This window comes from Musca domestica, unplaced genomic scaffold, assembly GCF_030504385.1.
Source record: "Musca domestica strain aabys unplaced genomic scaffold, Musca_domestica.polishedcontigs.V.1.1 12, whole genome shotgun sequence".
Lineage (NCBI taxonomy): Eukaryota > Metazoa > Arthropoda > Insecta > Diptera > Muscidae > Musca > Musca domestica.
The window spans coordinates 825,556-840,996 of NW_026712155.1; the positions used below are offsets into that span (position 1 = coordinate 825,556).

Consider the following 15,441-nt stretch of genomic DNA (forward strand, 5'->3'; position numbering starts at 1 on the left):
GATTATAACCTTTTTTTCGGTGATAATCCCCATAATCCAAATAATAAAGTATGACCGTTTGCTGTGTGGACTACGTACAAAAATAATTAATTTTAGAAATCTTTGATTCGATTATCTGTTCCCTAGATGAAAGTGTCTGAAAGAAGAATTTTTATGCTTTTTGAACTTTTTATTTTATCTCCATCAGTTTAATAACGCAACTACAAATTTATTACTTTTTAAGATTTCAGCAGATTTTGTTGCGGCTTCAATGCACTTACGAACACCACGAATCAAAACAGCCATCGTCTTCGAAACATCCAAATGAGCCGAAGTTATGGCGACAATAGGTCTGTTGATCGCAAAAGGCACACCTGGGTGGGACACATTTATAACGGTTACAGTAACTGGGACATCCCAGTCCGTTTCCATATGCGCACCCGGAACAATCGTATCCACCTAAGGAAGAAAGAACGTTAGTCTCAGTTTAAAGCACATTTCCGAATATGAATGGAGGTCAAACCTGTCATCAGGCCACATTGGCCATTGGGTGTGTCACAGGGCGGTACAATAACAAGGTTAGGCCTGGAATACGGACGTGGCGGTCTCAAATATATCGTGCTAGCTTCGCAAAAGTCGCCACACATTTGGTTCCTTGTATGGTAACAGTGCCATCGATTGTAAGTTTTTTTGCAAGTGCGTGGGGTCACCACGGTACAACAGCGTGGAGGTGAGGTTGGAACTGTATCATCTTCACAGTCCGTAGAATTATTAGACTCTTCTTGATTGATTGTCACTGGAGCATTTACTTGAAGGTTATTGGTATAATTGATATTTATGTTCGGCCTCGAGGCCTCGGATATTGTGTTAATCTTGTTGTTTATAGTAATGTTGTGCGTAATTGGTTCGGGCAGTGAACACCTACTACCAGTCCACATTGTGCCTTCAGGACACTCTATTCGAATACATTTGCCATTCGACATGGTAGTGCCATAGGGACAATACAGAAGTTGACAGTATTCTCCTATAAGAATAGTTCCTTCGGGACAATGAGGACGTGGTGGGGTTACAGTCGTTGGTGGCTGTGTAGGCGGAATTATCGTTGGTTGCTCTGTAGTTGTTGTAGTTATTGGAAATATCGGAGGTTTTGGTGGGTTTGTTGGAGGGTACGTAGGAGTTCCGCAGTTATTGCATCCACCAGTTGGACAGTTGATTGTTTGGCAACCTGGTTGAGTGCACTGGGTTGCGCAGTTATTGCATCCACCAGTTGGACAGTTGATTGTTTGGCAACATGGCTGAGTGGACTGGGTTCCGCAGTTATTGCATCCACCAGTTGGACAGTTGGTTGTTTGGCAACATGGTTGGGTGGACTGGGTTCCGCAGTTATTGCATCCACCAGTTGGACAGTTTATTGCTTGGCTTGGCTGAACGCATTGACTATTTTGGCATTGGGTACTCGTCTGACTCTGGCAAGGATTCTGGCATGTGGTTGTAGAACTCGTCTGTGGACGAGGATGGCAACAACCCAAACAGTTGATACCGCTGCATAAGCGAACACAATGTTCATTACAGCATTGATCACCAATCAAAATATTATCTTAAAACGTAAATAATGTTTTTATTAAAAAAAAGGATTTTTTAATTCAAAACTTTTTTATATTTTCATTAATCAAAAACTATCTAAATAGGTTCGGTTCGGTATTTGGAATAAGGTAAGGTAAGGTAGAGCTACCAGCTGATTACAATTCTGCCAATTTTGTGTATGTATTTATTGTTTTGAAAAATAAAAACTAAATATGGGAAAAAAATTTAATTGCGGGGCGCGCATTAATGATATTAACCAGATTTGCCACGGAATTAAAAGATTGAACACTCAGGATCATACTTTTGAAAGAACATACAGGCATTACACACATCTTTTGCGCTATTTGACTCATTTCAAAACTGAACAAAGATTACAAAATAAATGGAAACATCTTGTTGGATATAATTTTGAATAATTCTGACAGGAATCGGGCATAGCCTCAGGGCTGTATTCCTGTATTTTTAAGAAGCTTCTACCTCCTTTTTGTACCATGGTACAATCATTTTAAAGGTTGGGAATATATATAAATCCCCTTTTACGTATAGTAGTCCTGTAATGCCGGGTGCGTTTCTAGGATATAAATCAGTTTTGCAATGGAATTGATAGATTGAACATTTTGCATCATATTTTTAAAAGAAAATCCAGGCACTTTTTTCGTTTCATTTTGAAAATGAGGAATAATATCGACTAAATGAAAATAGGTGGTTGCATATAATAAAGAAGCGGAAATAGGCTCAGGGCTGTATTTCTGCAGTTTTACGAAACTGTTTTACCCATTGTACAATAAAATCAATAAAATCAAGGTAGGGCTATGATACCATATGATTTAATTTTTTTTATTTTCTTGGCTTAATATGTCAACTTTATTTGTATATGTGTGTGTATCTTGTTCAATTATAAAAAAGTTGTTCAGAAAATATTCTAATACAGTTGTTGTAGCGAAATAAACCTTAAGAGATATATAGAACATGATTTTGAAAAGAAATTTTGACCTTTCATTCAGTTTCCGCGGTTTTCAATTATTTATTTAAAATCAATGCGGCAAGTTGTTTTATTTATTTATTTATTTTTTTTTTTTTTTTTTTTGATTGTTTTTATAGTAATTCTGACATTACAAGCCAAACAGGAAGACCTCTATACTTGCATTTTTTTTTTTCAAAATTAGCCTACCTTGTCTTCATTGTACCTTGGTTCTACCTTCTTATCGTACCATGGGTATATTATTAGGTGTGTCTGGTTACCCTAAAATTTGTAACATTTTTTACAAATTGTTACTGGAACCCGAAAGTTCTGCACAAGGTAGATCTAACAGGTAACCGCATCAGCGAATTGCTACAACAAAGCAACGTTTGTGGTCCCCTCAAATGTCAAAATTGGCATCTAAGGCGAAAAACATAGATTCGCCATGACATTTAAAGGTTGCGGCAAATTTGTTTCAACCAATCAGAAACGAGGTGTTTGTTTACATTTTATTTTGTGCGCCTCTCGTCGTAAACGAACGTCGCAATAAAAGTTTTTATTGTAAAACAAATAAGAGTAAAATAAGTATTAATTGTAGTATTGCGATATTTTTTAAACCAAGAAACTTATAATGACTATATTTTACTGGTTTAAACCGAAAGTTTTCCGGAACTGCAAATGACAAGAGTCGAATTCTTGCACTACTTCCCGTGATGTGCTTTGGGAATCTTAGATGTTGAGGCTAACTTAATTCTTAAAGCTGCACTCCATTCTAACCTCCTTCCTTCATTTTCTTTTATTTTTTTACTGGTTTCACTCTTAACTTGCTCTTAAATTATTTGAAATATTATAAAAAGGTACTTTTAGGGAAGACAACATAAATACATTTGTTGTTGCATTCATTTAGGGCGAATTCTTCATTACAACAATTTGTTTTGACATTTAATGGTGCCGTCAGCTGGGCTGATGCGATTGCCTAGTACATCTACCTTGCTCTCACTGAATGAACTGTCAAAATTTCTCTCTCCAACCGCTCTCTTTTGCAGAACTAAGGTAGATGTACTAGGTAATCGCATCAGCCCAGCTGACGGCACCATTAAATGTCAAAACAAATTGTTGTAATGAAGAATTCGCCCTAAATGAATGCAACAACAAATGTATTTATGTTGTCTTCCCTAAAAGTACCTTTTTATAATATTTCAAATAATTTAAGAGCAAGTTAAGAGTGAAACCAGTAAAAAAAATTAAAAGAAAATGAAGGAAGGAGGTTAGAATGGAGTGCAGCTTTAAGAATTAAGTTAGCCTCAACATCTAAGATTCCCAAAGCACATCACGGGAAGTAGTGCAAGAATTCCACTCTTGTCATTTGCAGTTCCGGAAAACTTTCGGTTTAAACCAGTAAAATATAGTCATTATAAGTTTCTTGGTTTAAAAAATACCGCAATACTACAATTAATACTTATTTTACTCTTATTTGCTTTACAATAAAAACTTTTATTGCGACGTTCGTTTACGACGAGAGGCGCACAAAATAAAATGTAAACAAACACCTCGTTTCTGATTGGTTGAAACAAATTTGCCGCAACCTTTAAATGTCATGGCGAATCTATGTTTTTCGCCTTAGATGCCAATTTTGACATTTGAGGGGACCACAAAAGTTGCTTTGTTGTAGCAATTCGCTGATGCGGTTACCTGTTAGATCTACCTTGAGTGAGAGTTTGCAAATTCTTGCTGGACAAATTTTTTCTTGCAACCACTTGCAACTCTTCTTCTTCTCATTCATCGACATTCAATCAGATATTTTCTATTGTTTGTTTATTTCATTTTGTGCTTTCAATTTGAAAATATGTTTTTGGAATTAGCAAGACTAATTGTTTTTGGAGAATAACTTTACAAAATGTGAAAAACATAAAAATTTATTGCTAATTTCCTTTTTATTTATAAAACTTGTAAAATTGGTGGCGCTTCCTTTCTTTTAATTCTTTTAAAGGGGAACAAATTTTCGAATTTTCCTTGCAAAAGAATTTTTTTCGAATTTTCCTTGCAAAAGAGAATAAAACTACCCATGGTAGAAGAATGCAGGTAGTCGCATCGACACAGCTGCTGGGACAATGAACTGTCAAACTAAATTTGAAATTGAAAATTTTGAATGAAAAGTTATTCAAATTCGGAAAAATTGTTGAAAAACGAATATCATAACAATCTCCGATTGACATCGTATACGAAAACATATAAAAATCTACTTATTTTTGAAAAAACATTTCACAAATTTTGACATATCAACGTTTCCAAGCGTTGATGCATATACCTGTATTATTCTACCATGAAACTACCTTAATCTCTCAGAAAGAAGCTGCTGGACAATTCCTGCTGGAAAAATAACCAGCAATTTTGAATAATATTCAAAATAATTTTGAAAATTTTTAAATTCCTTGAGATTAAAATTCAAATTTACAGCTCTTTGGGATCAAAGAAAAAAATAGGTATGGTGAAAAAGACGAGGTGTTCCATTAATTTTTCACGATTTTCTCTTAAATTAAAATATTGTTTGAAAAGTGTTAAATACACTGCCAAAACAAATTGTTTGAATAAAAAATAAATAAACGTTGAAATATGTGAAACATTTGTCAGCATTGTCTTCTTTTCAATAATTCCTCGCAAAAATAAGCTTGCCTGCCAAGAGTCTGACATCACCTTCTGTGTGACTTTATTAAATTGGTTTTGAGTCAAAACATCTGGGTTTCACTTTTGCCCTCCGTTAATTTAACTTTATAGTTTGAAAACAATAAATTATTAATTTTTTATACCCTCAGCCATATGGCTACAGAGGGTATATATAATTTGATACGGTCAAAACGTGCCTAGTCGAAATAACGGTTTTAGACCCTAGGTCTCTTTGGACCAAATCCGTTTCAGAACATTTGGAGTCGATCTAGCGATGTCCGTCCGTCCGTCTGTCTGTCTGGCTGGCTGGCTGGTGCGCACGATAACTCTCGAAGGGATTTGGTCCAAACTTGGTTCATCGTAATATTTTTGTCAAACTTAGATCGAGTTCGGAGATGGGCAATATCGGTCCACTCCTTCTGGTACCTCCCCCACAAAAGGTCGAAATTTTCAAAAAATGTATTTTTTGCACAGAAAGAAAAACGATAATCCGATTTTGCTCCAACTTTGCAAATCTGGATAATATCGGTCCACTCCAAGTACCTCCCCCACAAAAGGTCGAAATCGGCCCACTCCCTCCGGTACCTCCCCCATAAAGGGTCAAAATTTTGAGTATCCATGAAGCTTGTAAAACTCAAAATTAACATTCGATTCTATTCAGACTTGGAGCTTCTCAATATTTTCATCAACACAAGATCTGTTATAAAGATGGTAGAGATCGGATCATTTTTTCCGGTACATCTCTATGTGGTTTCAAATTTTTAAAAATAAAACGCTCAAGGAATTCGAAAAAAGCATCCAAATGCATCCATCCATCTCCTCAAATTTCCCACATACAGACATTATTTCTAACACAAGATCTGTTGTGAAGATGATATACATCTGCCAACTTATAACTGTCATAACTTGCGAAACAAGTCGGCGATTCTTTACAAGTTGCTATATCTAAATATTTCTCTTAACCAGTATTCTGATATGAATATGTAATTTGTCGGAACTTATGATTTCACATAAAATTGGATACGAATGTTCGATTTCCTTAAAATTTGGCACATACCAATATATTTTATCTGTATAAGACGATGAATGAAAATTGAATACTTCGGTCCGCTATATCTGTTACCTGACACATATTTCCATTTTCCGAAAATGTGCACATATCTCATATAAAGTATAAGAAGTAGTCGATATAGTCCAAATCTGTCACGTTCATAACTCATGGCTGGGGTTATACATCTGTCGGCAAAACCGACTGATACTATTTTACTTGTTAGTGCACATTTCATGTATGTCTCAATGAAAATTTTCGACCTTTCGTATTTTGGTAAATTTGCGAGGAGTTTTGTTCGTAGCGTAATAATGAAAATTGGAACTAAAAAATAATTCCGTCTAACGTTTTCACCTAAAGTTTTTGTGACAACTAATCGTTGTGTCGTTTGGCTTAAATTAAAATATTTTTATTGAAACCCCTTGTCGGTAGGAGCAGAATTATAATTCCCTCTATTCTTTGTGGTTCAATTGAAAATCACCTTTGTGTGTACCAGCTCTTCTTAATCTATTGTATCTCTTAGGGAAACATTTTCAAACATGTATGTGCATGCGGTTGGGTTCGGTCGTTTACAACTCAAATAGTTTGAGATGGTATTATTTTCACAAAAGAAACCTTCGCTCTCCCTTCACATGAGTGTTTTAAATAAATACTTACCCTGCCCACAGTCTCCTCTCGTGAACGCAAAGCAAGCCCCATTGAATAGAATGTCCAATCCGGAACATTGTTGGCCATTCTTGGAATACATCAGAAATTTTATGAATGTCCAGCCCGATTTGACCCCTTGAAAAGTTTGTCACTTACCGTCAACTGAATATTTAGACAACAGACAAGGAACAAGATTCCAAATATCCCTCGCCTTTTTAAATGCATTTCAAACGTACACTAAGTTCGCGTCAGACCAACAGCCAAATAAGACTGATCTCAGATCAATTGTGTATTTTTTTATATATCATGGAGAGTATGTATATTTAGAACTGTTATCAGACATGACCTTGACCCATTGTCTTCTAATGGAAGTTATCAATTGGAAAAACTTGTTTTTGTGCTCCGAATCGAGAGCAGTGTTAGTATCTCTCGTCGTTTTAAATTCATTTCAAACACACACTAAGTTCGCGTCAGACCATCAGGCAAATAAGACTGATCTCAGATCAATTGTGCTCTTTGTTATATGTCGTGGGGAGTATTCATATTTAGAACTGTTATCAGACATGACCTTGACCCGTCTTTATCTAATCGATTATTTTTGAGCTTCTTAGGGAAAAGTCGAATCGAGGATCCTGCTAGTCTGCGTCAAGCGTTGCAACATCGCGTACCAAATATAATAACATAGTCAGCGCCGTTTTGACTGCGTTAGTAATTGCTACATTTGCAGCCGGGGTGTGCGGCGGAAGCTTTGCTTTAGTATGTTTCATATAAAATTCCCCGAAAGAGGTCAAAATTATATTTTTATTATAACTTTTCCATATCTGCCAGTTTGAAGAGACGACCGCCCAGACGGCTATGTTTGAACAGTCATTGATGGCATGTGTGCGTGCTCTCCCAGTGAACGAAAGCGTATGTACTGCCCGGAGGGATCGGTCTTCGAAAATAGTCAGTGCCGCAAGATAGTTTACCCCACGGCGATTTGTACAAAGGTATGTGCCTGCAGGTCATATGTCCACCCGGCATGGTGTGGCGTGGTAAAAGGTGCCAAGAACCAGAATATCTTACCACAATAGAAAATGTGATGACTAATGAGGTGCGCAAACAACCTTCATATCTGGAAGTTAGGCTTCAACACAACGTCCCATACAGATTTCGAAACATGTAATAAAATCCGAACATTTAATCCCTAAGGATATGGGTAGGGATTCAATACCGCCCAAAGGCTCCACAGAGTATTCGGAACTCACAATGCCAACAAATGCACTTGTTAATAACAATCGTTCTGAAAAGACCATTGAATTGCAGAGCGGATGAGAAATAGGCAGTGTTGCGCCCACATTCGGGAGTTGTTTCAAAGTGTACACACCTCGTATATACAAGGTATATGAAAAAAATGGATTTGATTCAGTCGCAAGTCTAATTTATGCGACCCCAAAATATGCACTGCTCTGATGATGTACCTTAAGCCCACAGAGATTAAATACGTGCATCCAACTTTAATTATGCCCCCATTCCCCGGGCTCAACGACAACAGGTATTCACAGTCAAGTGAATTTGCAGAGCCCAATGTTCCGTACTAAGATATATTTTCTTTCCAGCTGATAATAATAATATTTCCACGACTGTTCCGGGAAAACAAAAAAAAAAAAAAAAACAGAAAATTGTTCTAGCTATTGTTACAATTATAGGTGTCCACCGGGATTTTATGATTTTATAATTTTAGAGGAATGCTGTCGCCATCGTTCTGGAAAATTCGGTTGTACACCAAAGGATGGGTGTTTATGGGACTGGTGTTGATTACTGGTCCGAAACTACATTTATTGTTGTTGAAACAACACTCGATTTTCTGTTTCGAAAATATACACTTAGTCCGGCGTGAATTGAAGAACCTGAAAATGAAATTATGGCTTAACTCTAGTTTAATTAAAACTCTTAAATTTTTTTTTAAATTTTTTTCCAGTGGTAGGTATTTTTACCCTGATCCCGGTAAAATATTTTTTGCGTGGGGGCCGAACCCGGGAACCCAGATTGTTGACGCGAAAGTCCGTGTTCAAGACCCGGACTCACTTATCCGATATAAACAATATAGGCTTCTAAAAATACATATCCAACATGTGGTCACATGGTGGGGTAGTTTTTATGCGCCGGTGTGGGATACCGAATATCTGATGGAACCGTTATATGTGCGCCATAGGAAAACGTGGACCAAGATATTCAATGTTCTGCCACCGGAGCTATTCAATGTGTTGAATAATGTAACAAAAAATCGTCAAAATGCCGAATATCGGGATGTGCCCTTATATGGAGCTAGTGCTAGAACCCAAAATTAAATACAAATACCAATTTTTAGACAAATTGGTGGAAATATGTGGCTAAAACTATTAAAATACCGAATATCGGGAGGTACCGTTATATGGAGGCTATACCAACCACCCTAGACGGAATGCAAATTACTGTGCCAAATTTTAAAGCTCTATGTTAAATAATGTGAGCTGAGATTCAGACAGACGAGCGGACGTCGTTAAATCGACTTAGAATTTTATGCTGATCATGAATACATACACTTTATGGTGTCTATGGCGAAGATAGCTACGAGTGGAATTTCCACCTTTCCAAGGTGGAGGGTTAATGAAAGACAATTACGACTACCGTTTATTGATGTAAGAACGTACGTAAGAGACCGTACGTACAAAAGCTTCTGTGAGGGAAAATGTGGACTTTATTGCATTTCGCTCGATACTTGACTTTGATATCGAATACAAAAAATCGGGAAATAGACTTCGATTTCTAGACTTATCAACAACAAAAGTCGATTTATCGATTAATCAAAAGTCGACTTCCGTATCCCTAACTCAGTGTTTAAGAAGTTGTCGGTTATGTCTGGTGTTTTTGTCCGTGGTTCCGCGCTGTGTGATTTTCTTAGTGTTTATATACGCAGTGGTTTATTTGAGGCCTGAATAGGTACATTTCGTTAAAATCTTGTATCTAACCTGACTAAATAGAAAAGATATGGGTATTTACTGAATCATTGGCCTCCTTCACGATAGGAATAAATATTTTAAGATTCTAATTGCCACACTCAGACCCGTCACTGCACCCACCGTATTCATTCCTAGGTATATACTCCGAATAGGTATATGAATCCGAATACAAATAAGTCTGTCGAAAGAGTTACAATCCATTTATTAAGTAAAAAATACCGAAATAAAATAACGCTTTCAGTTCCACAATAAATAAAATAATAAAAATACACTATTTTTTTAAGAAGTGTATGGTGTCAGATTTTCTCGGAGTCAGTTGGTAAAATGCAATAGCAACAGCAACAACACACATGAGCAACAACTACTTCTAAATTCCATCTGCTTCTTTCCAACTTCCTGTAAACCGACGAATAACTTAAAGTTTACCTAAACGTCCGATTTAGTTGCGGTAGGGAATAGAAAAATAAACGACAAACCGAATGGTGGGGTAAGTGCTAGTTGGCACCTTGTCATTGCCAGAGTGAATGGATGCCTCATAACGAACTTCACTTTGAAGAAATCAAAACCATTTTTGATGGAATAGATATAGGGGTGCGATTTATTTCGGGATGTATGTCAACATGGTTGTGCTTCCTCTCGAGCAAATTAGGGAATTCAAGTCGGTCAAATCTTCAACCCATACTGCCGACCTAATTCATCAGTTATACCGCCTACGAATTAACACACAAAAAAGGCCTATTCATTGGGTTGTTTACGATTTGTTGTTTCTGTTGGTATAGCAACACGCCAAGAAGTTGTATGAGAGCATAAAAATCAGTTCTGATGGCCCAAAGAGAGAGAGATAGGGCGCCTTTGATGGAACAACAACAAAATGTAAACAAATTGCCAAACACTCTCAATAGAGAATTTATTATTTTTTGTGTAGGTATGGGTGAACGTGCGGTTTTGAGCAGTCTTTTGGTTTGACATACAGACGGGCGGAAAGTGTGCTATGTGTTTCGCATTTTTAATCGAATTCAAATCTTTGTGAGATATGGTGAAAAAATAAAATGAAAGAAAACAAGATAAATATTGGCAGTCGCGTACTCACACACTCATAAAATACCATAAATTTTGACCGAACACAATTCACAACAATGTGCGAATGAATGGATGGAGCGAGTTTGATAACTCGCCCCCACCATTGCCGTGCCTTAAGCATCATCGTCGACGTTAAACACACTATCAACTGTGCTCTGGTGGCGTTGCAGTGTTGCCGTTGTCGATTAGATTTTAGGATGACCACATTTTATATAGGGTATTTAACGTACAAACGTTATTCAAAGTCCAATTAGACTTGACATACAACATCGTCGTAGCCATAACTGGAACTGAAAACATTTTAACTAATTAAAACTATTTATGTTATCACAATAGCAAAATGACGATTTAATAAACAACTATCAGCTATGTTTTTATGGTTACGGCCGAAAATCAGAATCAGAAATAATGACTTATATTATAACCCATAGGATTGGACACGTCTAATTGAACCCTACGCAGGCGGCAAAACTTATGTGGATTAAAAGCTCTTAATGCGCATTTAATGCTTGTCCTGGCAGACGGCCGTAACTGCATTTACGTGTCATAAGCCCACGGGTCCAATACAATATTCGCAATGCTCTCATTTTTCTTATATCTTCGTATATTTCCTTCAAATTTACAATTCGAATGTTCATCCAAAAGAATAGCAAACGGCAACTCTCTTGTTTTGTTCTGGAGTCTCAGAGAGTAACTAGGTGTTACCTTGAAGGGGCTAGCCGCTAGCGCCAAAATTACACTCAGTCGCTCTCTTGTTCTCATTTGTGGGCTAACGAGAGTGTTTTAACCCTTTGCCGACACTGCCCTGCCCGAACAATTCAACAATTAGTTCGACACACCAACGACCAAACGGTTGGTGGCAACATTATATCTTTTAGTATTCTCTTGTGAATGACTGAGAGTTGTTGTTTGTAATCGAAGTAAGCGCGAGTGTCCGTATGTAGCAGGTACCGAACGGATGGAGCAAAACATTATTAAGTGTTGCTTGTGAATGTGGGATACATACGCACGTACACACCAACAAAAAGTGTACCCATAAAAAGTAAATAAACGAGCTTCCTCCCATCCCGGCCGTGTGCTGCGACTTCTTTCGTATACTAGCATAGATGTACCCTGCGCCCTGACTGTCGGTCCGTGGTTCCGCACTCAAATGGATAAATCAAATCAAACTCCACTTATAACCCCAAGTAGAAAAAAATACACAATTACGGCGTCGATGACGGTTATGGTGTCGTTGTTGGTGGTTGACATCGGTTTATGTTGTTTGTTTGTTGTCTGAGAATTGTCGTCTTCGCTCTGAACTGTTAATGGTCGTGTGAGCTAACTTACGTCAACTAGTTGCTTTATTCTCGTAGCCTCGAATGCTAAAGATCGCGCGTGTGGTTGTGTGTGAATTTAGTTTCGTACGAATGCAAATTGTATTGATGTACGTACATACATACACGTAAATGTGAGTCTGTATGTACATCCGTACATATGAATACCGCGAGTGATATGCAAGTTCATCGGCCAATGCAATAGAGAACTATTGTTATGTTCAAGTTAATGAAATGTTCTCCCGAAAGGAAAGTGACAGTGTTTATAATATGACATATACCTAAATATATGTACCAATCAATATATGCATGTATGCATGAATAGCTCAATTTGAAAACGAAAACAAATAACTAAAATAATCGACCGAAACTGCTTCTTCAAACAACAAATCTCAATAATCGTATATCTACAATATCAACAGAGCCAAGACCTTATTGAACGCGCGTCGTGCTGTAGCAGCTGTAGGCGACGCATTTTCCCCCTGTCTTTGGATGTCATCGTAAGTTATCTCACTTCTGAAATAATGTTAAAAAAATGAACGTCTGAATAATATAAAGGGACACTTATATCATATCACAAATCCTGTTATCTAGCTTGTTGAATATCCTCCCTGGATAGGCTCGAAATTTCCCTTTGTCATAAAGCTTAAGTTCTATACATCATTTTTTGAATATGTACAATATTTTATTGTCATTAGTTTTGGTATCCAAAAATGGTCAAAGGCTTTCCAAGTCATAAATCTCACATAAATACAAGGCGAAAGGAGGCCCCCTGTTTTGGAACGGACCCTTTATTAATAAGCAGCATCCCTGGTAGCTTTGTTCTTACTCCATTATACACACTTGTATACTAGTGTTTATGCCGCTAAAGAGAAACACAATAATCGTTCTTATTGTGCGTTAACGATGTAAAGGATTTCGAAAAGTCGGTCCGTTTAAATTGTCAATTCTATTGCATATACCTGAAATAAATCTTCGTAAAGGAAGTGAACCAGGAAAAAAGATCTAATGTAAACATGCCTTTAGGGAAATTGCTGTCACATTGAAAGCTTCTTCCTCTTTTTTTCTACCAAACCATGGTACAATTGCCAAGGTAATCTCATGCTATCATACGAAAGTTTTTTATTTTTTGTCCCTTTATTGCCAAATGTATACTTTGGAGTTCCTCCTTAAGTATGGGCGTACCGCTGGTAAGAAATTTACATTTATTTTCGAACAAATCTTTTTTTTAGAGGGTATAAAAGTCAAAGAAAAATTTAATTTAAAACAGGAAACTTAAATATTAGTCTGATAAGTCATGGAAAACCTAATTATGAAATGGTTGAATTTGGGTTCGCTTGGGACAAGTATGAAGACAATATAACCCCTTGTGTTCCAAAATACTAATAGAAGATTGTCATCTCTTATTTTCAGTTAAATTGGCATTTAATTGTTTACAAGAAATTCTCAGCGTACGTTTTTGTTTAGTACTGAATCTATATAAACGAAAATAAAAACGAAAACGTTTCCTAAAATGAAGGGGTTGAAATCTTCATATGTTTAAGTCCAAGAACACATGGTACAATAAAAAGGTAAGGTAGAGCTACCAGCTGATTACAATTTTTTCTAAGCGTGTCCGACTTCTGTCAATTTTGTGTATGTATTTATTGTTTTGAACAATAAAAACAAATCATTTTCAAAATCGATGATTGGTAGAAGCGTTCATTGCGGGCGCGCATAGAAGATATTAACCATTTTTTCCATAGAATTATAAGATTGAAAAATTTGGCTCATATTTTTTGAAAGAAAATCGAGGCATTTCATCCATTTTTTTGCTATTTAACTCATTTAAAAATGAGGAATGGTAACAACTTGTTACATATAATTTTGAACATTTCTGACATGAAGCCGTTCTACCTCCTTATTGTAAAATGAGTTTACCATTATTGTTTTGCAATATGCAAAAAGTTACGCTGGATTTTCAGGATAATCCTCCTTGCATCCCAACAAATAAATGGCAACACTGTTCAGAAGTTTATGATCATAAATGAATTTCACAGCAAATTTCAGGTCATTATTCTCGCTACGGAAGAAAAATAAACGAGTTGATCTGACGCTTCAATTGGCATCCGACTGAAACAGCCTCCGCATTTGACCACATAAATTTTTGATCTATATATTGTACCAGATCTAATGTTTGCAGAAGTAGCTTTGAAGAAAACTGGCATAAAAGCAGAATTTTACAAAAGACATTATTCAAAATGTTGACCTTTTGTGTGGGAGGTACCGGAGGATTAATTATGCGATGTGCTAAATTTGGACGAAACCGTATACTCCCTTCGAGAGTTATCGTTTGCACCTGCACATAGGGCCTAAACCGTTGTTTCGATGAGTCTGATTTTCGCTCTGTCAAATGATATATACGATTCGATGTCTCTATTGTGTGAAGTCAAAATTGAGTATGTTCATGATCACAGACACGTCCGACCAATTCGAGTTGTTTGGACAGGGCGGGAGTAATGGACTTCGTTCCCTCCCTTCTGATCCATAAATTGAGTGTAAACATTAAGTGGAGAAGCTTTGCTTCTTCTCGTTGCACGTCACTCCTTCACCATTATCCCGTTACCAACTGAAAGAGGAATATTTTAAGAGCGTAAATGCCGTTCTATTGTCGCTTCTTTGGTCGCTTTCCAACGACGTGTACACCTGCTTTGTAGAAATAAATCGGTCATCGACAGCGTTTCCAATCAAGTATAATACATCCTGCGGGAAAAGTTGACACACAGCAATCACCCGACATAAAAGGACTAGGCGCTCTCCGTCAATAGAATATCCCAAACACAAGAAGTCACGTTCGTGTGATAGATTCGATTTTGCTCAAATTTGAATGTTGTCATTTCAGGACTTTTTTTGTGTTTGGCTCTTTTTAAATAGATTTCGGTTACGATGAAATATATTTCACAGTGCCACTCGCCACCGTTTACACGAGTATTAAATGAGTCAATGAATATTTTTTCGAACATGTGTGTGTGTGTCTCTACATATATTATGTGTACCTATTCGGATGTATTTTTAAATATCGGCATTTCTAAATATATTCAACTTTTCACAATGGATTCCCGTGAAAACCTGCCCCCACCATTCACTTTTAAATTAAGCACTACGTCCACATAGCGAGTATATGTTTGCATGTGTGTCACC

The 15,441-nt window shown here is 36.9% G+C and overlaps 2 protein-coding genes and 1 long non-coding RNA gene across 3 annotated transcripts in view; 2 read left to right on the forward strand and 1 right to left on the reverse strand.

Annotated features, from left to right (window-relative positions):
* Nucleotides 1–148: 148 nt before the first annotated feature.
* Nucleotides 149–7,257, reverse strand: LOC101889833 (mucin-2). Its single transcript, XM_059132340.1, has 4 exons — nt 7,041–7,257; nt 6,894–6,972; nt 503–1,576; nt 149–438 (listed from the first exon to the last, which is right to left on the reverse strand). The coding sequence occupies exons 1-4, from the start codon at nt 7,107–7,109 to the stop codon at nt 257–259; spliced, it is 1,404 nt and encodes a 467-aa protein (XP_058988323.1). The 5' UTR covers nt 7,110–7,257; the 3' UTR covers nt 149–256.
* Nucleotides 7,258–7,399: 142 nt separating this feature from the next.
* Nucleotides 7,400–9,373, forward strand: LOC109613497 (uncharacterized). Its single transcript, XR_002195021.2, has 3 exons — nt 7,400–7,640; nt 7,713–8,418; nt 8,483–9,373. It is a non-coding gene; the product is annotated as an uncharacterized LOC109613497 (long non-coding RNA).
* A 2,005-nt stretch (nt 9,374–11,378) lies between these two features.
* LOC101899879 (uncharacterized) overlaps nt 11,379–15,441 on the forward strand; it is a 29,522-nt gene continuing 25,459 nt past the window's right edge. The window contains exon 1 of the mRNA XM_005187965.4: nt 11,379–12,761. The gene's annotated coding sequence lies outside the window, so the exon portion shown is untranslated. The remainder of the gene's footprint in view (nt 12,762–15,441) is intronic.

Excerpts from the sequence above, each read along its gene's own strand:
- LOC101889833 (XM_059132340.1), bottom strand. The coding sequence starts at position 7,109 with ATGCATTTAAAAAGGCGAGGGATATTTGGAATCTTGTTCCTTGTCTGT. Across the intron at positions 1,577-6,893 it reads GAGAGGAGACTGTGGGCAGG|ATAATATTTTGATTGGTGAT; the intron begins GTAAGTATTTAT and ends TTACGTTTTAAG. Across the intron at positions 439-502 it reads CCAATGTGGCCTGATGACAG|GTGGATACGATTGTTCCGGG; the intron begins GTTTGACCTCCA and ends TTTCTTCCTTAG.